The sequence below is a fragment of the Sinocyclocheilus anshuiensis genome, unplaced genomic scaffold (genome assembly GCF_001515605.1).
Source record: "Sinocyclocheilus anshuiensis isolate Anshui unplaced genomic scaffold, SAMN03320099.WGS_v1.1 scaffold769, whole genome shotgun sequence".
NCBI lineage: Eukaryota > Metazoa > Chordata > Actinopteri > Cypriniformes > Cyprinidae > Sinocyclocheilus > Sinocyclocheilus anshuiensis.
Genome location: NW_015539878.1, coordinates 85169 through 107387, shown reverse-complemented (window position 1 = coordinate 107387; position 22219 = coordinate 85169). Strand labels below are relative to the sequence as shown.

General features: G+C 38.6%; 1 protein-coding gene across 1 annotated transcript; it reads right to left on the bottom strand.

Annotated features, from left to right (window-relative positions):
- Nucleotides 1-12821: 12821 nt before the first annotated feature.
- On the bottom strand, nucleotides 12822-21425 carry LOC107685351 (DNA (cytosine-5)-methyltransferase 3A-like; the record flags this gene model as incomplete). Its single annotated transcript, XM_016481902.1, has 9 exons — nucleotides 12822-13189; nucleotides 16658-16776; nucleotides 16959-17028; nucleotides 17153-17238; nucleotides 18348-18496; nucleotides 18585-18675; nucleotides 18770-18915; nucleotides 20064-20148; nucleotides 21243-21425. Coding segments are annotated over 9 exons (1071 nt in total), but the record flags the coding sequence as incomplete, so codon positions are not given.
- Between the last annotated feature and the right edge of the window lie 794 nt (nucleotides 21426-22219).

Below are 22219 nucleotides of genomic sequence, written 5' to 3'. Positions count from 1 at the left end.
TAGTATGCAGTATGCCTAGTAAGACCTTGATTAGCTGCTTCAGGTGTGTTTGATTAGGGTTGGAGCTACAGGACACCGTGCTGGACAGTGGGTCCCCAGGAACAGGGTTGAAGACCTGATTTTAGCTATCTAAGGCTGCGTTTACACTTGGCATTAACATGCGACCTGTATCCGGATGTTGTCCACATACACATTGAAAAGACAAGTGATCGGACAAAATTTAGTCACACAGGCAGAAAAAATGGTCGCAGTCTGGAGTCCTGCAATTAATAGTAAATATAACCAAAACAGGTTATTATAATTTTTTTATAAGAATAATAAAATAAATATAAGGAAATCTCGCCCACTCGATTTTGTAATATTCTTTAATTTTGTAGTCCGTATGAAATAATGCATTTCTATTAAAGGCACGTGAATGTGGAGATGGCGAGTCAGACGGCAACCTCATCTTTGCACCTGACACTGACTCAGAAAGCACTAGTTTATTAATAAATAATTAAAATGTCTTTTTTTTACCCCGACGGACTCAGAAAGCACTAGTTTATTAATAAATAATTAAAATGTCTTCTATTCCCCCGACGCGTTCATAATCACTTTGCCAGTGCTTTGAGGCAATTGCTTTATGCGCGAGCTTGAGCGCGGAATAGGCTGTAGCCTAATACGCCTGCCTATATATTAAAGGATGGTTAATATATTATTATATTCATCAATTTAATATAACGTGCGTCTAGTTGACTAGAAAAATCTTTAGTCGGGGGCAGGCCTACTTAGCACAAGGAAGCGCTCCATTTTTAAAATAAAATGCTATAATGACATTACGAAAAGTGCGACAGCTGCAAATCACGTCGTTATTGCATTGCACGAGTTATGCATGCGTAAGGAGTCAAATGTTTTTTTTCCTTTTTTTATTATCATCTTAATTATTAAATAGGCTACAGCATGTATATAATTGATTCCAGGAAAAAATCTGTGGGGGTGCTATGGGGGTGCTTTTATCTTTCTTGGGGGTGCTGAAGCAGCTGCTAGCCCCTCCCTAGCTCCGCCCATGATCGTGATCCTCGGACAGTGAGTGACAGTCTGTTCGTGAGAAACGAAACTGGCCACTGAGGCCTTTTTCAGGGCGTTCTTGACACACCGACGGAGATAAAAAATATGGCCTGGCCTGGGAGAATGTTTACAGCTGTTACAAGGTGTGTTCAATGAGCATTTTTATTTAATGGCAATAGCTTTTAGTTACAGGTAATCTGTTCTAAACAACTGTGTTTAAAATAGTTTTAGATGGACTAGAATTTATATCAACTATAGGCTACCCCAAAACAGTTGGTAAGTGAGACAGTACACCCAAAAATTAAAATGATCATCATTTACTCAAACATGTACGAGTTTCTTTCTTTTGTTGAACACAAAAAGAAGATATTTTGAAGAGTGTTTTTAACCGAACAGTTGCTGGTATACAGCCATTGACTTCCATAGTTTATTTTCCATAGGCCTACTATGGAAGTCGGTGGGGACCAATAACCGTTTACCAACATTCTTCAAAATATCCTCTGTAATGTTCAATAGAAGAAACTCATACGGGTTTATTAAAACAACTTGAGCATCAGTAAATGATGACAATTTTCATTTTGGGGTGAACTACCCCCTTAATGATCTTCACTCACACCATAAGAAAGACGCGACAAGGCTGATGTTAGCACAAAAACAGTACATTTAATTCAAGTGTCCCCCAGCACAATTGCACAGGAAAGGAGTCCCTGTGTTCAGCTGTCTCTCCTTTCACTGCGTACAGAGAGAATTATGGAAGGATGAACTGCTACTATAACACTCCAAAGACCATCGAAACACAACAGAACTACAGCCACACCGAGAGAGAGAGAGGGTGAGGATAAATGTGTGTTACAGCGGATGAGGAAAAAGTATAAGAGAGAGACCTGTGGACTGATCAGATGGACGAGGCTGTAGGACAATAAATATTGAGGCAACAACAATCATATAGAAAAAAACAATACAGTCTGATCGTAGCAAGAGTACATGGAGGGAGTCTGTAGAAAGGAATGCTGGGTAATGTAGTTTTGCCATCACTTCCAAGCAGTTACGTAACAGTGTACAGTAATGCTGCCTTCAAGTCCTCCGGGGAAGCTCCTACTTACGAGTTCGAAAGTCGATGCAAAGTGGCCGGAATCAAATGTATTTCATATTTCCTGACAAACAAGCTTTTTAGCAGAAAATGAAGAGATGTGCAGTGGGTGCGGTTTTTGACACTACTGCAGGGAATGATGGGAAATGTAGTTTTGTTCCCTCATAAACCGGCTATTTTTGTATTTTCTGATTCGCTACTTTTCACACCATATGCATACAACCTAAATTACGCGATAGGCAATTGAAATTAAAACCAAATTATGACCAATTGGGTCGATTAATTGACACGAAATCCAAAAAATTCAAGAAAATCCAGAGTTTCTCAACGGTAAGCGCTCGACTCGTAAATACGATCGTTCCGACGTGACCTGAAGGCAGCATGTGAATACAGTATGAATGAATGTTTCTTACTGAGAGGCACATACTACAGTAATGTCTAGGTTAAAACACACAAATCCATACATTTTTATTCATCTTTTTTACTTTTACATTTTCATCAAGTACAAAGTTAAAATGCCTTTTGTTAATATATTCGTAAAAGAAAAAAATAATAGTGCTTTTTCAAGACTACACAACATAAAAACAATCATTGTCAAGACCAAGTCACTTCTCAGCGATATATTTTCATGTCATTCTTTTCTAGCTCTTCATTTAAGAATAAACTGTATAGCACCTTTTTGAAACAACCTACTCTGATTCGAGATACATGTATTATTCCTAAAATACCCTCAGGTAAGACCCCGCCTCCTTTAAAGCTGACAACAGGTTATTGGTCGGCCCTTGAATGCATCACCTGTCCATCATCTTCCCCACCAGGGTTCATAAATAGAAAAGAATTCTCTGGGTCTTTGCATTAATTAGCTCACAGCCCCGCCTTCGACCCCACCCCTTTTATTATAACCGCCATGCATATAATCATACACTATAGCCAATAATCACGGCAGAATTACTCCAAATGAATTTAAAAACACCCAGCACACAAAATGTAATACATTTCTAAAAAAGAGGCAAACTTATCTATGTACAATTCAGTTACCACTTAAGTCTCGACTAATAACAATCAAACCTCACGTTGCGATACGAGATTCACCAGCCTTCACCAAACAAACACAAACAGACTCTAAGGCTATGAGCGGTTCGACCCAGCACAGTGCCATGAAGATCCTGCTAAAGGAGTCAGATTCTACCAAGACAACCTTGAAAGGAGAACATCCTGCATTTCAGATGTTACTTTTCAAAATCTTGACCCAAAAGCAAAATATTCTGCCTCTGGAGCAAAATGAGATGTCCGAAATTAATGGGTTAGCGTTAAAGGAAGAGTTCACCCAAAAATGAAAATGTACTTAAAATCTCCTCACCCTCAGGCCACCCAAGATGTAGATGAGCTTGTTTTTTCATCACAACATATTTGAAGAAATGTAGCATTACATCACTTGCTCACCAATGGATCCTCTGCAGTGAATGGGTGCCGTCAGCATGAGAGTCCAAACAGCTGATGAAAACATCACAATAATCCACACCACTCCAGTCCATCAATTAATGTCTTGTGAAGTGAACAAATCCACCATTAAGACATTTTAACTTGAAATATAAGGCCAAAATACAAGTCCATAATCCATTATAACACTCCAGTGAAAAACTCCATCCCCTGTTGTCCTCTCACATCAAAATTTACCAACATATTTGTTTTAGACTGTTTTCACTTTTAAATAGTGCTTGATCTGTGCATACTTCACTCCTGATTCAGACAAGACCCTTTTTTTTTTTTACGGAGAAAGCAACATTATGGATAGAGAACCAGAAACGTTTTAATTATGGATTTGTTTCTTACAAACACTAAACTTTTCACTTCACAAGACATTAATTGATGTACTGTAGTGGTGTGGATGTTTGTACTGTCATTCTGACGGCACCCATTCACTGCAGAGGATCCATTGGTGAGCAAGTGATGTAATGCTGAATTCCTCCAAATCTGTTTAGATGAAGAAACAAACTCATCTACATCTTGGATGGCCTGAGGGTGAGCACATTTTCAGCATTTCACCTTTAGTGTTTTTTTTTTTTGGGTCACAATAGTCTACGAAACTCAACAAAATACATCATGCTGGTCATGGAAGTACATGTTCTTCCTAGAGGTTTTTGGCAACAAAAATTGACAGTATCTCTGTAAATAATTTCTAGACAGAATACGCTGACTTGTTTGCATTTAAACTTAACACTCTTTAAAAGACTCAAAAATGCAACATGTTTTGAATCATGTTGCCCGAAGTGAATTACTATTATCCAACAACAATCCCATCAAACAGCTAAATAGCAGGATGCTCTCCTTTAAGTTTGGTTTCTGAGCATGAGCTAAAGCAGAAGTTTACTATAACCTGTGGGCCGTAAGCATATCTCAACATCAACTGTGATATAATAATTCAGATCTGAATCTAAACTGAAAATAAAACCATCTTTCAGGTAATGAGTTAGCTGACCAGATTTCAACACGTCAGCCAAAAGCTCGAAGAAATGAGCAACCCACAAATAAGAAGTAGTCCAATGTGCTAGTTTGCTTTCCCGGTTGAAATGTGATCTGTATAAACTCTTCCCTCCAGCGAGGGCCAATTGAATGAGCAAATTCGTACAAAAATTCTCGATTTTCGAAGCACATCTCTGTGAGCACCAGAGTCCTGTTTACTTCAGATGTGAAACAGGATTATAAAACAGCACACGTAGTAGAGTTGTACAGTAATCCAGTTTGCACGTAATCCAAGTGTGAACTCTCCACTTGCACCACAAGAGGACTCTGGATTCTGGGAGCACCATGTGACCAGCTTTTATGACATCACACAGATGGGCCACTTTCCCAGAATCCCGACCGAAGGAGCACTGAATATGTCAAGACTATCAAAAACTGGAACGGCAGAAACACAATACTAGTCAGCCTTTAGATTAGCACTTTGACTGATCTGTATGCAGTTCAGCACCAGAGAGAAAGGCTACGCTCACATCGCAAGAGCCTAATTCAGAATCTGAAATATTTTATAATTAATTTGATCAATTTTTATTTTCCGAAATCCTAAAAATTAATCTGTTTATTTTCACATTACACTTTGAATCCCAGATTTTCAGTGGCCTCAGACTTTTTTTTTTAAGTAAAGGCATTTGAAAATATGTAATTTATTTATACATTTTATTTAAATATTACAATCTCCTTTTCAACACTTCATATAGTAGAATTTAAAAATTGTATTTATGTCAAGGTTAAATCAACGATGCAATTATACTAACTTATTTGATAAAAAATACACTAAAAATGGCAATAATGTGAAATATTATTACGATTTAAAATAGCTGTTTGCTATTTGAATAAAACGTTATTTATTCCTGTGATCAAAGCTGAATTTTCAGCATCATTACTCCAGTCTTCAGTGTCACATGATCCTTCAGAAATCATTCTAATATGCTGTTCCCTTTCAGTCGGTCACTGTCGACCTGCCACATCGGTAATGACCGACGAATTGGGATCTCGCTTAGAAAGACCAATCCACTTCGAGTGTAAACTAAACGAGCCAATACACTTAAAAGGCAGCCGGTGCAACGCATACCAGCTTTTTGCTTCGGAGCCAAGCGATCACATCGTTTTGCTCCTGACTACTCTACTGAGAGAAGGAGACTGAACGAGTTCAGCGCGCTCTTTGGAGCTTTTGGTGTTGGCGGTACGGCGCTTCAGCGGTGGTGGTTTCCCGTGCAATAAAAATATTGGTATCGTTACTCGGTATTGGCAAGTACCAAAAATAAAAGTATCGGTATCGGGCAAGTACTGGAAAAAGTGGTATCGGTGCATCCCTATTTTGTATAACTGCATGTAAAAAATAATTTACTTTGTTATGCATATGCAAAATGAGAAACTGCAAACTTGTGCGCAGTCTATAGCATTTTATAGGCTAATAATTTGTACAATATTATTTAACTTTTTTAAACTTTTTAACCTTTTTTGTATCTTTATTATTTAATGCATAAGCGATTTATTAAAACAAGTTTATGAAAGTCATTAAAACAAGTTTATGACTGCGACATCCGTTTAATCTTGATTAAGAACACTAATTATCAACAAATTGGAGCGGCATTGCCCCTTACATCATTTTAAAACATCTAATAACCTTCAATTTATAGGTTATAACTGCATCTGTCTGATGTAGACTTGTGAAGATTTATTTTAATGCGGATCCCATACTGTAGCGTTAACCTAAAATAAATGTGCTCTATTACTATTCATTAGGGGTGGGAAAAATAATCGTTTTTTCGATGCATCGTTGTTCCGCATTAAACGATTCTGAATCGATGCAGAGATTTAAATAATCGATGTCTTAAGTTTAAATGAAAAAAGTCAGATTTGTGCTCGTTTGCAATACATTCTATCAGAATTTGTCGGCTCCACGGCCACAGAGATGAGTGCATGCGCTACTAGCACGTTTACGTGCGTTTCTTATATCAGACGTAGTACGTCTGCGTTCGCTGAGGCGCTAGTACGTGACAAAATGGCCGAAGTTAAACACATTAGAGCGGCACCTGCAACGTTAAAAGCCGACGTTTGGAAGCATTTTGTTTTTTTAGAAACCGAGAAAGACGGCAAACGGACACTTGATAAAAGCTACACTATGTGTAGGATGTGTGAGGTGAAAATAAAATATTTTGGCAACACAACAAACATGAGGAATCACCTTCAACGCTGCCACGCAGATGTGAACGCCGTTGTTGCTGTTGTTGCTGCTAACCAAACAACTCTTCCAGCTTCAATATTAACCACTCTTCCTGCAAACGCAAGGAAAACAAGGAAAATAACAAAATCCATTGCCGAGTACATTGCATCGGATTTGCGCCCTTACTCCGTGGTGGAAGGAAGGGGGTTTCGTGCAATGATGCATACAATGGATCGTCTCAGGTTACTTATGTAACCATGGTTCCCTGAGTAGGGAACGAGACACTGCGTCCTCTAGGGGTCGCTATGTTCATGTTTTGGTATATGGAGGCAGCTGTTGATGTTACATGAGTTATACTGTCTTATCAGACTACTTGAAATAATAATGCTGCATATTGCACTTTTATGCATCAAAATGCACGTTACTGTAAAGCAGATTGCTAAGCTACTTTTTTGAACAAGTGTTATTTTATAAGAAGTTACAGACAGACTAATGCTGTCAGTTTTCTATTTGTTACAGCAAAGGCTGCTACTGGCACTTTTTGAATATTGCACTTGCACACTGTTAATAAAGTAATAGTGTAAAAATATTTTTTTGCTTCACCCTTGAGTTCTGTGGTTGTTTAAAAAGTAGTAGAATTTTACATAGATGGTACAACATTGTGATGCATCGTTAATTGTAATCGAATCACGGGCTTCTGAATCGTAATCGAATCGAATCGTGAGATACCCATAGATTCCCACCCCTAGAAATGACGCCTATGCTTTCCCGGGCCACAGTGAGGGTAGGGCTCGAGTGGAAATCTCCACCGTGTCCCGAGCCCTCAAGGTTGGACGATTGCTTATTCGGGGTGGCCCGCTCTGGTTCTCAGCACCCGGCGTGAAAATAAAATATTTTGGCAACACAACAAACATGAGGAATCACCTTCAACGCTGCCACGCAGAAGGACCCGTTGTTGCTGCTAACCAAACAACTATTCCAGCTTCAATATTAACCACTCTTCAGGTGCATGAGGGGGCTTACCAGGTCGTGGAAGGCACCTTTTTCTGCCAGAAACCGACCTGCTAACTCCTCCTCCCTCACCACTCTCGACGGTGGTGCAGCTAGGGGGTATACTGGGGTCCCCCTGGTGGAGCGGTCAGTTGCGATGCAGTTGTGTCCTGACACCGCCTCCACCTGGCAGGGCAAACCGTGCCTCCCCTCCCGGGTCGGTAGGTACTCGTCTGGTCTGTCTGGCGATTCTTATGTGGCCTGCGGTGAAGCTGCCTCCGCCTTACACGTTACAGCGTTACTGCAGGTTCTTCAGGCTAAAGCACTGAGGGACCTGCACGAGAGTGGTCACGATCCGGAAGTTCTGAAAGAGCTCCGAACCGCAACTGACCTCACGCTCCGAGCGACAAAGGTCACTGCGAGTTCTCTGGGTCATGCAATGTCCACACTTGTGGTCCAGGAGCGCCATCTCTGGCTGTGTCTGGCCGAAATGAGGGACGCCGACAAGTTCTGTTCCTCAAGGTCCCTGTGTCCCAGACCGGCCTCTTCGGCGACGCAGTCAAGAACGTGGCCCAGCAGTTCTCGGCTGCACAGGAGCAGACTGAGGTGATCTGACATGTCCTGCCCTGGCGGGCAACTGCTGCCTCCCCCCGTCCGCTGGCCACAGCGCCCCAGCCTGCTCATCGCCAAGGGCGGCCCCCGCGTCCACCCCCGCTCCCGTGCTGCATCCGCAGCAGCCTCGAGCAAGTGGCGCCGTGGAGCTGGGCGTAGGAGTTCGCAGTCCTACTGGCGAAGGACGCAATAGAGCCAGTCCCTCCAGCCGATATGAAGATGGGGTTTTACAGCCCCTACTTCATTGTACCCAAGAGAGGCGTGGGTTACGACCAATCTTGGACCTGCGTGTCTTGAACTGGGCCTTTCACCGGTTACTGTTCAAGATGTTGACGCAGAAACGCATCTTCGGGTGCATCCGTCCCCGAAATTGGTTTGCAGCGATCGACCTGAAGGACGCGTACTTTCATGTATCGATCCATCCGCACCACAGACCATTGCTGCGGTTCGTGTTCGAAGGACGAGCATATCAGTACAAGGTCCTGCCCTTCGGGCTATCCCTGTCGCCCCGTGTCTTCACGAAAGTTGCAGAGGCAGCCCTTGTTCCCCTGAGAGAGCAGTGCGTTCACATTCTCAACTACCTCGATGACTGGCTCATACTAGCTCAGTCTCAGGATCAGTTGTGCGAACACAGGGACTTGGTGCTCTCGCACCTCAGCCGGTTGGGCCTTCGGGTCACCTGGGAAAAGAGCAAACTCTCCTCGATGCAGAGGATCTCTTTTCTCTGTATGGAGTTGGATTCGGTCGAACAGACAGCACGCCTCACGCAGGAACGTACTCAGTCGGTGTTGAACTGCCTGAATACGTTCAAGATCAGGATGGCGGTCCCACTGAAACAGTTTCAGAGGCTTCTGGGGAATATGGCAGCTGCATGGGCAGCCAGTGTTGGGGGCAGTGTCGGGGGTTTGGGGTCACGTCAACTGCCTAGAGTTGTTAGCAGTGGTGTATAAAGTACCTGAAAGCCATATTCAAGTAAAGGTACAGATATCTTACTAGAAAATTACTTTGGTACAAGTTGAAGTCACCAATTAGAATATTACTTGAGTAAAAGTCTTAAAGTATGTGATATTTATTGTACTTAAGTACGAAAAGTATTTTTTAAATCTTAAACGTACTTAAGTATTGAAAGTAAAAGTACAAGTAAATGCAAAATGGAAAAGAAGCAAATAAATATATATAAAAATGTTCATACACAGTTTGAGTAGCAAGATTGTGTTCAGTTTTAACTCTTTCTTCCATTTTGTATTTTTTAGGTAAGAATAAGAAGCACTTCATCCGGTACTTAGTGTCTTTCATTCCAACATAAGAAAACATTTCTGGAATCTGCATCTGAAATAGCATTTAGATGTATTTACACAGTTTATGTATCTCAGAGGGGACATGGATGCATTTACACTGCCCTTACAGATGCATAAATAGGCCTAATGTTTGGTTTTTAACATAAAACGTTGAATACTGATTCCCCCCAGTGAGCCTTCTCGCACAGACACTGTGCAAGATCAGGGAGGACGAGGAGCAGGTCCTGCTTGTGGTGCCCTACTGGCCCACTCGGACCTGGTTCCCGGAACTAATGCTCTTTGTGACAGCCCCTCCCTGGCATATTCCTCTGAGGAAGGATCTACTGACTCAGAGACGGGGCACCCTTTGGCACCTGCGTCCAGACCTCTGGAAACTTCACATCTGGTCCCTGGACGGGACGTGGAGATTCTAGATGGCCTACCCCAAGAGGTAGTAGACACCATCACTTCGGCAAGAGCACCGTCTACGAGACATGCTTCGGGAAGCATGATCTGGTCATCAGGTTCCTTAGGGGGGCGAGAAGGTTAAATCCTTCCCGGCCCCCCTCTATACCCTCTTGGAACCTGAGTCTAGTGCTCAAAGCACTACAGCAGGGCCCATTTCTTACTATTTCAGTGTTGAAAACAGTTGTGCTGCTTCATATTTTGTGAAAACTGAAATTTTTCAGGATTCTTTAATGAACTGAATGTTCAAAAGACCAGCATTTATTTGAAATACTGTATAAATATTTTGTAATATTATAAATGTCTTTATTGTCACATTTAATCGGTTTAATGCATCCTTGCTGAATAAACATATTAATCTTTTTAAAAAGTCACATTAATCTTATTAATATTAATAAAAAAAATCTTATTGACCCCAAACTTTTGACCAGTAGTGAATGTTAAAAATCACATGAACCACATTGCATGTTTCCATGATTAATCTTCACATATGAAAGTGTCTCAGATGGAAGATGAAAACATGATTTTTCATAAAAAAACAGATCTGGGCCAAAAATCACGCAATTGCGGTGTGAACGTAGCCGAGCTGAACCTGAAGCAGAATGTAAGCCAGGAGAGAGTGAGAACGAAGCACCATGGAATATCTGCGGCACCATTGAATTTCTGCACCAACAGTAGAAACACATGCAGGGGCTAAAAATGACACAGCCCTGATACCCGACTGAACACACACAAACACGAAATACAGTAAGAGTGGTGGTATCTGGACTGAAAACGGCAAGATCTGGCAGAATCGGATGCAAGTAATTCCATTTCAACATGCGGAAGGTCGGTGTGTGTTGTTGGCAGAATATTGCATCAGAGACGACAGCAAACAACATGATCTTATAAAGAAAATAAATTTTTCTCACAAAGGAGTAGTTCACCCAAAAATTAAACCAATGTCATCTGTTATTCACCTCATCAAAGTGACCAAAGACCAAGTTGTGTTCGTCAATTTCAATGAAACCACCATCAACAGAGCTGTTGTGTTTTGTTTAAGTTTGGAAGGCTGATTTGCGGATCACGCTCTTGAAGGGTTGCCACTTCCACTTATTATAAGCAATGCTTATTAATCGTCTTTGGGCTTGTGTTTACTCATACAGCAGGTGCATGTCACGATATTTTGGTATGTGATATCTTTACAAGATAAAGCATTTGCTTTTAAGCTCATTACAGGCTTGTTATTTGCTGTTTTTCTAGCAAGATCTGGCAACACTGAGTCAAAACGTACCTCGTTCACTGTGATTTCTTGCATCGCACATACAGAAAAGACAACTCTGATATATGCTTAAATGCTTCATGAACAACTAGTTGTTGAGTTTGGTTGCGTACCAGTGTTGCCAAGTCAGCGGTTTTCCCACAGAACTGGACTACTTTTATAATGTTTGCGTGGGTTGTTTTTTAGTCTGCGGGTTAAAGCGAACGCCATAATTCCTTGATGAAAGGAAGAAAAAAGTTTCGATTAGTAATTGGACTGGTTTTGTTCTCAGACCTGGCAACACAGTTCCATACACACCACTTACAATTTTTGTAAATGAGGTAATTTGGTTGTAAAATGCAGTTGTTGTAAGTGTGTACAGAACAGGATTAAGCACTAAAAAGTGAATTGACAACCAAATTTAGCTGCAGTGTGTATGTGGTTGGAATGACATGAGGGTGAGTAAATGAGGACAGAATTTTTTATTTTTGGGTGAACTGTCCCTTTAAGGTGTATGAGTGTGTAACACAGCTCTCAGCGTGCATGTGTGTGTGTGTGTGATAAGACACAGCTCTCTCATATGTGCCCTATAGGCTCCAGCAGAAAGGCATAATACGGGACTGTGTGCTGTGTTTGTATTGCTGAGAGAGAGAGAGAGCACCATAGTGGAGTTAGTTGTGAGTGAATAATTGCTGAAGTTTAGTAGTACCATAATAAGACCGCAACCTGTAAACAGTGTATTGTTGATTTTTCAAGCACATCTTCTCTCTCACAGGAAATATGTGTTTATGTGTGAAAATGATGTTTGTGTCGATGTTACACACACGTATACTAACCAGGCACCACATGACAAAGCGATAAGTGATAAATTGCATTTCTTCCATGTTAATCTGACACTTCGTCCTAACTAGATGTGATTTACCTGATTTCTATTCATGTAATAGTAGAAATAGCACTGTAGCACTGCTTAATCAATCTCATGAAAATATGCCCACAGTCAAATTTCATCCAAAGATAAAAAACAAAGAATTTTTTTTTTTTCTTAGCCCATTTTAGAACCTTACTTTTTTTTTTTTGCATTATGAAATATGACCTAGACATATTTTCTGTGAAATTCTTTATATATTAAACATCAAATATGACTTGAATCTTGAAAGTTTCCATATCATACCTGGTTAGTTCACGGCGTAACATAAGTTTTAGGGTTGGGGGATGGGATTCGCCTGCTTTGAGTATTCAAAGAGCGTCTGCTTCTGTTTCACACCTGTCATCCAGCGCTTTGTGCTCTATATTTTCACTTTCGGACAAACATACACTTGCAAACACACACACATTTTGTCTCTGTCAGTTGTGTGAGAGAGAAAGAGTTGTCACAGCTGGAACATGACAAAAAAAAATAAAACGACGGACAATAAAATACAAGAAAATCTAAAATCTGGACAAAAATCTCAGTAATGTTTTCAAATAAATATCTGAAATGTGACTGTCTAGCGGGTTGAATAGTAATATTAGGATAGCACCAGCCATTCAGAGGCCACAAGCAAAAATGAAGACCACAAGAAGGTGGAACTTATTGGATATGCAGGAAAGGAAGAGGAGGGATGTCATGACGCCATCATGATGTGTGGTGGGCGGAGCTTCAGTAACAGGCAAAGTATTCCTTTAGCGGAGCGAAGAGGTGGCGAATCACAGGCACGCTCCACGACCTTCCCAGAAGCCTTTGCCTGGCGAGACGACTCATGTTGGACACATCTGTGTAATGGACGGGGAAGCCAAAAACTCTGTAACACACACAGCAGTGGATTTTACACACAAGTACATACAGGTGAATATATAAATATATTTATATATATAAAGAGTTTGGTTCCAAAACGCGATAATGTGATATTTTTTTCAAATAAACAAAATTGAGTTTCTGCCAAAATCAGTATTGTATCTGGTCGGCATTGAAAAGTCCATTTTTAGTTTTACGCAAAATGCGATATCCGCCAAGTTATTCTGTCATGTTTTCTCCCTTTCTTTCCAAACCGCGACAAACGCCAGTCTCCCTTCTCTGCAGAATGCAATATATCTGCTCAACCAATCACAGTGCACCATTCCACGCACTCTAGACAGTAATGGCAGAGCTTTGAATACACCCGGCATTCTAGTTTTCCTCATCTACTTTGTAATCAACAAACAAACTTTGGGCTGCACGATAAATCGCATGTGATTGTCATGCGCATCTCGTCAGTATCTCGTGTTTTTGGTAATACAGCGTATAGCACTAGTCAACTAAATGAATGTAACATGGCAAAGATGAATGCACTTTTGGAAGCTGAATGTAAGGGAAATGTCATTTTGGAATTTCTGTGGTCTAATGTGATATTGTTGTTCATGTTCTTGTTCATGATGAAATTTTCTTTAATTTAATTTATAATTAATTAATTAATTTATAGCATTAACAAGATGACCCGTTGAATTCATTTTGGGAGCGATGACTGATTGAATGTATTTTTAGTCCAGTGCCTGTATATAACATTAGTTTTGACCAAGTTCAGAGGCTGTCAATATGTGGATTAACCATGTTGTGTATTTTCAACAGTTTCAATATGAAAAATAACTTTTATTGTTATGAAGGGAATGGGCCATTAGGGGGCAATACTAACTGTTCCTTTAAATATCGGCCACCTCACTTCCTCTCTGGAACAATAGTGAATGAGGATCAAAACTGGAAACTATTTAACCACTTCTTAATATCTGAATTGTTTTAGCAATTAAAAAGATTAAATGGAGACTTTTGCTTAAAGTCAACATAAAACTGCTTTCACAGCCCATTTTGCTTATGTAATGTGATGTAATTTCTTAAGTGATTATATTCAACAAAATGTAAATATCTTTATAGATTATACATTTTTATTCATTGGGAATTTATTGGATTGTAAAAAGTGACCGTTCCATACCAGAATGGAGCCCGACCTGGATGTGAGTTTGCAGTGGATTGTGAAGGACTTTGAAGAAGGTTTTTAACCAAAGTTCACCCTCAAGAGAATCTTAACGTATCCCCATGCACACAGTTACTTTTCACATTCAAATATTACTGGCTGTTTTTGCCATCACATTTTTTACTTTAAAGCTGCCATGAAATTGCTGCATTAACTATTGGCAAGATTTCAGAAAACTGCATTACTTTAATGCCTAAATTGCCGTTTGGCTGTTGGTTAACATTTATTGATAGCCTGAATGGCCATGTCATGTCAGCCATAAAGGAAAGTTGTTTCAGAGGTAGAACAAGTAATTTTGTTTAAATATTGGGCTATGAAGAGATTTTTTTAACATGCACTGATGGATCATGCAAAGTTTTATTTTTTGTAGATATTTAGCCAGAAGCAATGGTTTAAAGTTAAAAACGTTGTTATGAAGGAAATGGGCCATTAGGGGGCGATACTAACTGCTCCTTTAAATATCAGCCACCTCACTTCCTCTCTGAGCACATGGCAATGGTGGAAGCCATTTAAAGGAGAGTTGAGGCCTAGACAGCAGTGCTGGCAATGACTGGTTTATTTGTTATATGGACTATGTGCCTGCATCAAGTGTAAGTTGCCACTTTGTATTTCACATGAGGAGATATATTGTTTGTGCTAGATGAATTGTTTGTACAGATTGTTGGTTGAGGAATGGGCCATTAGGGGGCGATACTAACTGTTCCTTTAAATATCGGCCACCTCACTTCCTCTCTGAGCACATGGCAATGGTGGAAGCCATTTAAAGGAACAGTTAGTATCGCCCCCTAATGGCCCATTCCCTTCATAACATTTATATTGATTCAATGGATTTATTGCATTTTGAAAAAAAATAAAAAAAAATAAATAAAAAAACGTGTCATGGATTTATTGCATTTTGGGAAAAAAAAATGTCATTTATGTTGTTAATAAAATGTAATTTATTCATGTGATGGCTGAATTTTCAGCAGCTAACATTAATATAGACACACAGATAAGATTGATAGTGTAAGGAGTAGTGGTGTAACGGTACGAGTATCGGTACCGAACGGTTCATGGGGCAAATTCCAAATGGAAGTGATCATCCTATCCCCTTGGAGTGGGGACTTTGGAGTGAGCAGGGCACGTGCGTGCCATTATGTCGTCGTTTGGAATGCACTTGGCAAAGCGAGTGATGTAATTTCCTCATTATCTTCAGCTGGGATGTTCCCGTGACAACGCAGCATGGTGTCCGTCAGCGTACACCGGCATAAAAAATATACATTTAATATTTTAAAAAGTTTTATACATATTAGTTTTCATATATTATATAACATATTTTTAAAAACTTTTTAAAATATAAAATATATGCAGCCATATCACACTGTAGCCCAAGACTGGTTGCCCACTGAAGCTAAGCAGGGCTGAGCCTGGTCAGTACCTGGATGGGAGACCTCCTGGGAAAACTAGGTTGCTGCTGGAAGAGGTGTTAGTGAGGCCAGCAGGGGGTGCTCACCCTGTGGTCTGTGTGGGTCCTAACGCCCCAGTATAGTGACGGTGGGTCACTATAGGTCCTGACTCTCTGTGGTCATTAAAAATCCCAGGATGTCTTTCGAAAAGAGTAGACGTGTGACCTCGGCATCCTGGCCAAATTTGCCCATTGGCCTCTGATCATCATGGCCTCCTAACAATCCCCATATCTGCTGATTGGCTTCATCACTCTGTCTCCTCTCCACCAATAAGCTGGTGTGTGGTGGGTGTTCTGGCGCACTATGGCTGCCGTCGCATCATCCAGGTGGATGCTGCACACTGGTGGTGGATGAGGAGATACCCCCTGACAATGTAAAGCGCTTTGAGTGCCTAGAAAAGCGCTATATAAATGTAATGAATTATGTTTATTTGCAACAGTTAAGCTAACAACAATAAAGACATATGCCAGTAAAACAGCGACATCTGCTATATATATATATATATATATATGTATATAAAATTTAAAAATGTTAAACTTAACTGTTAACTTTTTTCATATCGTATGATTTACATTTTTTATTGTTAATAATTGTATTGATTTAATAATTTAATTTTATTTAATAATTAAATTGTTTAAAGATATTTTAGAATTCAAATTGTCTTTATGGTAATGAGAATTTGGGAGAAATATAAATAAGTTTCATGAAAATAATTTGTCATGCTGTAAAAATCTCCAAACAGAAATATGCTTTATTTTCTGCAAAATATACAGTTTTCCCTTTAGATTTTGGCATGAAATAATACCTAGAAGGCCCTCACCTCTCCATCTCCGTGCACCACAGGATATCCTCTTTATTGTTCATGTAGACGGGGTAGTGCTGGTCTTTGCCCTGTTTTATTGAGTTTGAGCGAGTTGTGATGGTTCGCACTTTTCCGAACTGAAAAAATAGAAATATAAATTCAGCTCTGCCTCAACAAGCCTCAAAACTCAAGACTCCATGTGAAATGAAATCTGGATATAGTCAACAATCTACAAAAAAAACATCAGGAATAATGACAACCTGTTCAAACTATCTTGGATTTTCATGTACAACAAAACCTTCAAAATGAACCCACACACCTTAGCTGTTCGTCCATATTCCAGACAGTCTTGCAGTTCGAGTCTATCATTCATCATGGCAGTCAGAGGACTGAGAGAGAGACAGAGAGAGTTTATCTTGTTTTTCTGATGTTCACTCTTCATGCCTGTTTCACATGTAACTCAAACAATAACATCTAATCTCACTCATACAGCAGATTTTCAAGCAGTCGTACCGGTTCATTCCAGGTAAGTTTCCCCAGAAATATCGAGCTCTGTGTGCAGCAGACACCTCCTTAGCATCGATCATTACTGGATTACACTGAACACAGACAGAACCGTTATATTAACCATTATATTGCAGAAAAAAGTCAAGTTTAGGCAAGATTTTGTCATGTTTTTGAAACAAGTCTCTTATGCTCATTAAGGCTGCATTTATTTAATAAAAAATACAGTAAATATTGCGAAATATGATTGCAATTTAAAATAACTGTTTTCTATTTGAATATATTTTAAAATGAGTTTTAATCCTGTAATTTAAAGCTGAATTTTCAGCATCATTACTCCAGTCTTCAGTGTCACATGATCTTTCAGAAATCATTCTAATATGCCGATTTGATGATCAAGAAACATCGATTATATATTTATTATTATTATCAATGTTAATAAACAGTTATAATATTTTAATATTTTTTGTGGAAACCGTGATACATTTTTTTCAGGATTCTTTGATGAAAAGAAAATGCAAAGGAACAGCATTTATTTGAAATAGAAATTTTTGTAACATTATAAATGTATTTACTGTCACCTTTGATCAATTCATGCATTGTTGCTGAATAAAAGTATTAATTTCTATGCTATATATTCTATATATATATATATGCAGTGTGCAGTGACTCTAAAATGTATTTAGACACTGCCTGAATGTCACTGCATTAGATAAAACTCTAAAAAATAATACTAACGTAAAAAAAAAAAACATTTTAAACGGACAAAATAAATATTATATTTTCATACAGTATAATAATTAAATATTTATTGTATTTTAAATAAATATAATAAAAAATCTAAGTGAATTGATGAAAACAACTAATTTAAAAAAACTTAATAAAATAAATATCAATATCAGTTAACCTCAAAGTCACTGCATTAGATACAATTCTAACCCAAGTGTCTTAAAGCTACAGAAAGCAAAACATTTCACCAAAAATTCCGGTTGTAAATGATAAAACAATAGATGTAGTGTTGAAAATGAAGTAAATGACTTCGTGTTTGTCAGATGTTAGTGGGATTCAGACATTTTTCAGTGTCCAAATACAGTTTGTGCGCAATATCTGTTATATGTACAACCACAAGTGGGCAGCGCTTATAACAGCATACATGATTCACTCTGTGCATGTGAGTGTGTGTTTGTCTCGAGTGTGCACACACCTCCAGAAAGCGTGAGATGTCTCTCTTGTCACTGATTCCCATGGCGACGACATTTTCAAACAGCCAGAAGAACGGTCGCTCATCTCCTTCTTTGGGTCGCGCTTCATGAAGCAGCCGGTAGAACTCAAAGAACAGACGCCCGGTGCCCTCTACACACAAGTAAAAGACTCATTATAACAAATGCATCAGTATGCACACATACTTTGTGGTTTTGCTGCTGGAGAGTGAGTGTCGTACCGAACAGGCCTTTCCTGGCAGGGTTGACGATGGACAGATCGTTACAGGGGCTTCCACCGATCACGAGATCAAACGGCCCCCACTCCTGAAGCTACAGGGAAACACGTGACGCAAACAGAGAGAGATGTCAGAAATGTGTTGAATATAAAAGACAAAGAGGGACAGAGAGAAAGACACATGCTCACATGCTTGCGTGTGATGTTCCTGACGTCTCCCACATACATGATATGTCCGTGGTGTCGCACGATCCCCACCGTGATGGAGTCCTCACACACCTCTGATGCCACATACCGCTCCACCTGAATGCCCAGATCCTTCAGCACCAGCAGCCCTGACAGCAAAACACACACACAGGCTTATTCACACTACCACATGAATTTGATCAAAGGGACAGTTCACAAAAAATAAAAGAAATTATGTGCAATACTGTTCCTTTTATTGTTAGTTTTTCAAAATGACATTTATTTTGGTAACACTTTGCTTAAAGCCTTTATTTATAATGCTTTATAAAAGTAGTTTTAATGCATTAATTATGCCTTGTAATTCCTTATAATGCATTGGACAATCTCATGAATTATAACACTAATCAACTCATTGTTACACTATGCCTTTTAAATTATGTTATAATTATTTACGACAAGATATATAATGTATTACAAGGCACATTATGAATAATTATAATGTCCCTTTAATAACTCTTTATTAATGCATTCTACATAAAGTGTTACCTTTTATTTTTTATTAATAGATTTTTATATATTTTCCATTTGTTGTTTTTATTTTAATGCTATTTTCAAATTTACTGTAAATTTCAGTTTTATTTGCACAGATGACTCCATCATCATGCAATTAAAAAAAAAAGAGTATTTATTTATTATTTATTTACTTATGTATATCAGCTAGTTGTTTCTTGTAGTCTTAGTTTTCATTTACTTGAATATTTAGTATATTTTAATTCAATTACATGTTTTTAAAACAATTGTTTTCATCAATTCCCTATCAATTCAATACCACTTTCACTGACACAGATTACTCCATAATCATGTGACTATGAAATAAATATTTATTTACTTACTTATTTGTCAGTTTTAGTTTTCTGTAGTTTTAGTTTTCATTTAATATCTTTTACTTCAATTTACTAACATGTAAAAAAACCTGTCAAATTATTTTCATTAAATCACTTTAAATTTCAGTTGTATTTACACAAACAACTGTATGTATTTATTTATTTATGTATGTATGTATGTATGTCAGTTAGTATTAGGTTCTTGTATTTTTAGTTTTTATTTACTATGATATCTGTTTCCTACTAACAAAAAATGTTTTTAAATTAATTGTTTTCATCAATTCACTTCTCAAATTTCAATTTTACTCACACAGACAACACCATGATCATGCGACTACAATGTGATTATATATTTATTTATTCATTTAAAAAAACTTAAACTTATTTTATTTCACCAAGGCAACATTTCTCACCTGTAGCGATGCCATCAAATAAAGAAAGCACTCTGATTGGCTGCCTCTTCTCTGCTGACATTGGTGAATACAACTTTGTTGGTTCCTGAGAGGAAAATAATGGACAGATTTTTCTTTTATACAGAGGTCATGAAATACATTTTTTAAATTATTTTATAACATTTCCCGAGTGGCATTTACAATTCTTAGTATGTTTTTAAATAAAAAAACAGTCATAATTTAGTTATAAATGGCCATTTCCATGCTGAATTTGGCCTCTGATTTGAACGCTCTGTTGAAAGGGGCGTGTCTGCTATGAGAGTCAATGGAAACGCCCAATGATGTGATTGGCTAACATCTTTGCATATTACATAAGCATTACACATGTGTAACGCTCTCGAAAACTTTTAATGTGTTTTTACTATAGCAGCCACCAAGAAGAACTAATTTTGAAAAGTAGTGTTCATTTTGTTAGCCTTTTTAAACATTTATTTAGTCTTAGTCTTTTTAATTAGTCTTAGTCCTGAAATTAAATCTTAGTCACATTTTCATCATGCTGTATAATGGTTAAACTGATAAAAAGTGTGCGCATGGTTGCCAGATTACAAAATTAAGCAAAACACCAAGCAGAAAATGTATCCTTTTAACAAAGAAGCTCTGGTTTGGGGATCTAGACACTTATCTGGCAACCGTACACATGAAAGCTTGTATTTTAGAGGCGTGTACAGCAGTCCGCAATAATATTTTGTCTCCATTTTTGACGAAAATAAAAACAGGTTTTGGTAAAGTTTTACATTTTTAAAATACATTTTAGTCTTATCTTTTATCGCCAATGATATTGCATGTTGATATAATCACAGTTATCATTTATTTACCTTATTGTTGCTTCGTCATCGTCTCATTTTAGTCATGGGAAAAAAGCTTGTCAACAAACATTTTTCATCATAGTTTTCTTTAACCAAATTAACACTGGTGAAAAGTGTTGATTATAGCATTATTGACCAGTGATTTCAGAAGGGTGGAAAATAATAATTCGTATTTTAAACTGGAGAGTTTTGAAATGTGTAAACATAAAGAACATCTTGATTCTCCATTTCCTTTAACTTTCATTTGTGCTATTAGTTAGTCTTTATGACTGCAGTAGAAAAATCTTGTCGAATTTGTGTCAAAACTGCTAAGACACACACTAGATCGACTCACAAAGTCCTGGTCGTGGTTGTTGGCGAAGAACAGCTGCAGTCGTGAGGTCCAGTCGTCTCTGCGCTTCAGGAGGCCCGAGTCGTTCCTGCTGCAGCACATGTAGCAGTTCCAGGGGTCTTCGCGGATAGCGGCCTGTGCGGATCCGGACCCCATGAGCAGATCGACACACTCCACACAGAAACACCTACACAAACACAGAGGTAAGGAATTTTCACACTGAACGTGAAAGTCAGTGCGATGACGCTATTGCGAAAAAGTGAGGATTTTTTTGTTCGTCCTGTGTGTCAATTTTTTTTCCCCGTCGCTCCGCGATGAAACAGGCCGTCCAATCAGATCTGAGCTTAGATCACGTGCCCAGAGCAGCTACTGTTGCACAAAAGGGTGAGAGTGGTGGCGCTGTTTCTAAAACCCCCTCTTGGAACCTGAGTCTAGTGCTCAAAGCACTACAGCAGGGCCCATTTCTTACTATTTCAGTGTTGAAAACAGTTGTGCTGCTTCATATTTTGTGAAAACTGAAATTTTTCAGGATTCTTTAATGAACTGAATGTTCAAAAGACCAGCATTTATTTGAAATACTGTATAAATATTTTGTAATATTATAAATGTCTTTATTGTCACATTTAATCGGTTTAATGCATCCTTGCTGAATAAACATATTAATCTTTTTAAAAAGTCACATTAATCTTATTAATATTAATAAAAAAAATCTTATTGACCCCAAACTTTTGACCAGTAGTGAATGTTAAAAATCACATGAACCACATTGCATGTTTCCATGATTAATCTTCACATATGAAAGTGTCTCAGATGGAAGATGAAAACATGATTTTTCATAAAAAAACAGATCTGGGCCAAAAATCACGCAATTGCGGTGTGAACGTAGCCGAGCTGAACCTGAAGCAGAATGTAAGCCAGGAGAGAGTGAGAACGAAGCACCATGGAATATCTGCGGCACCATTGAATTTCTGCACCAACAG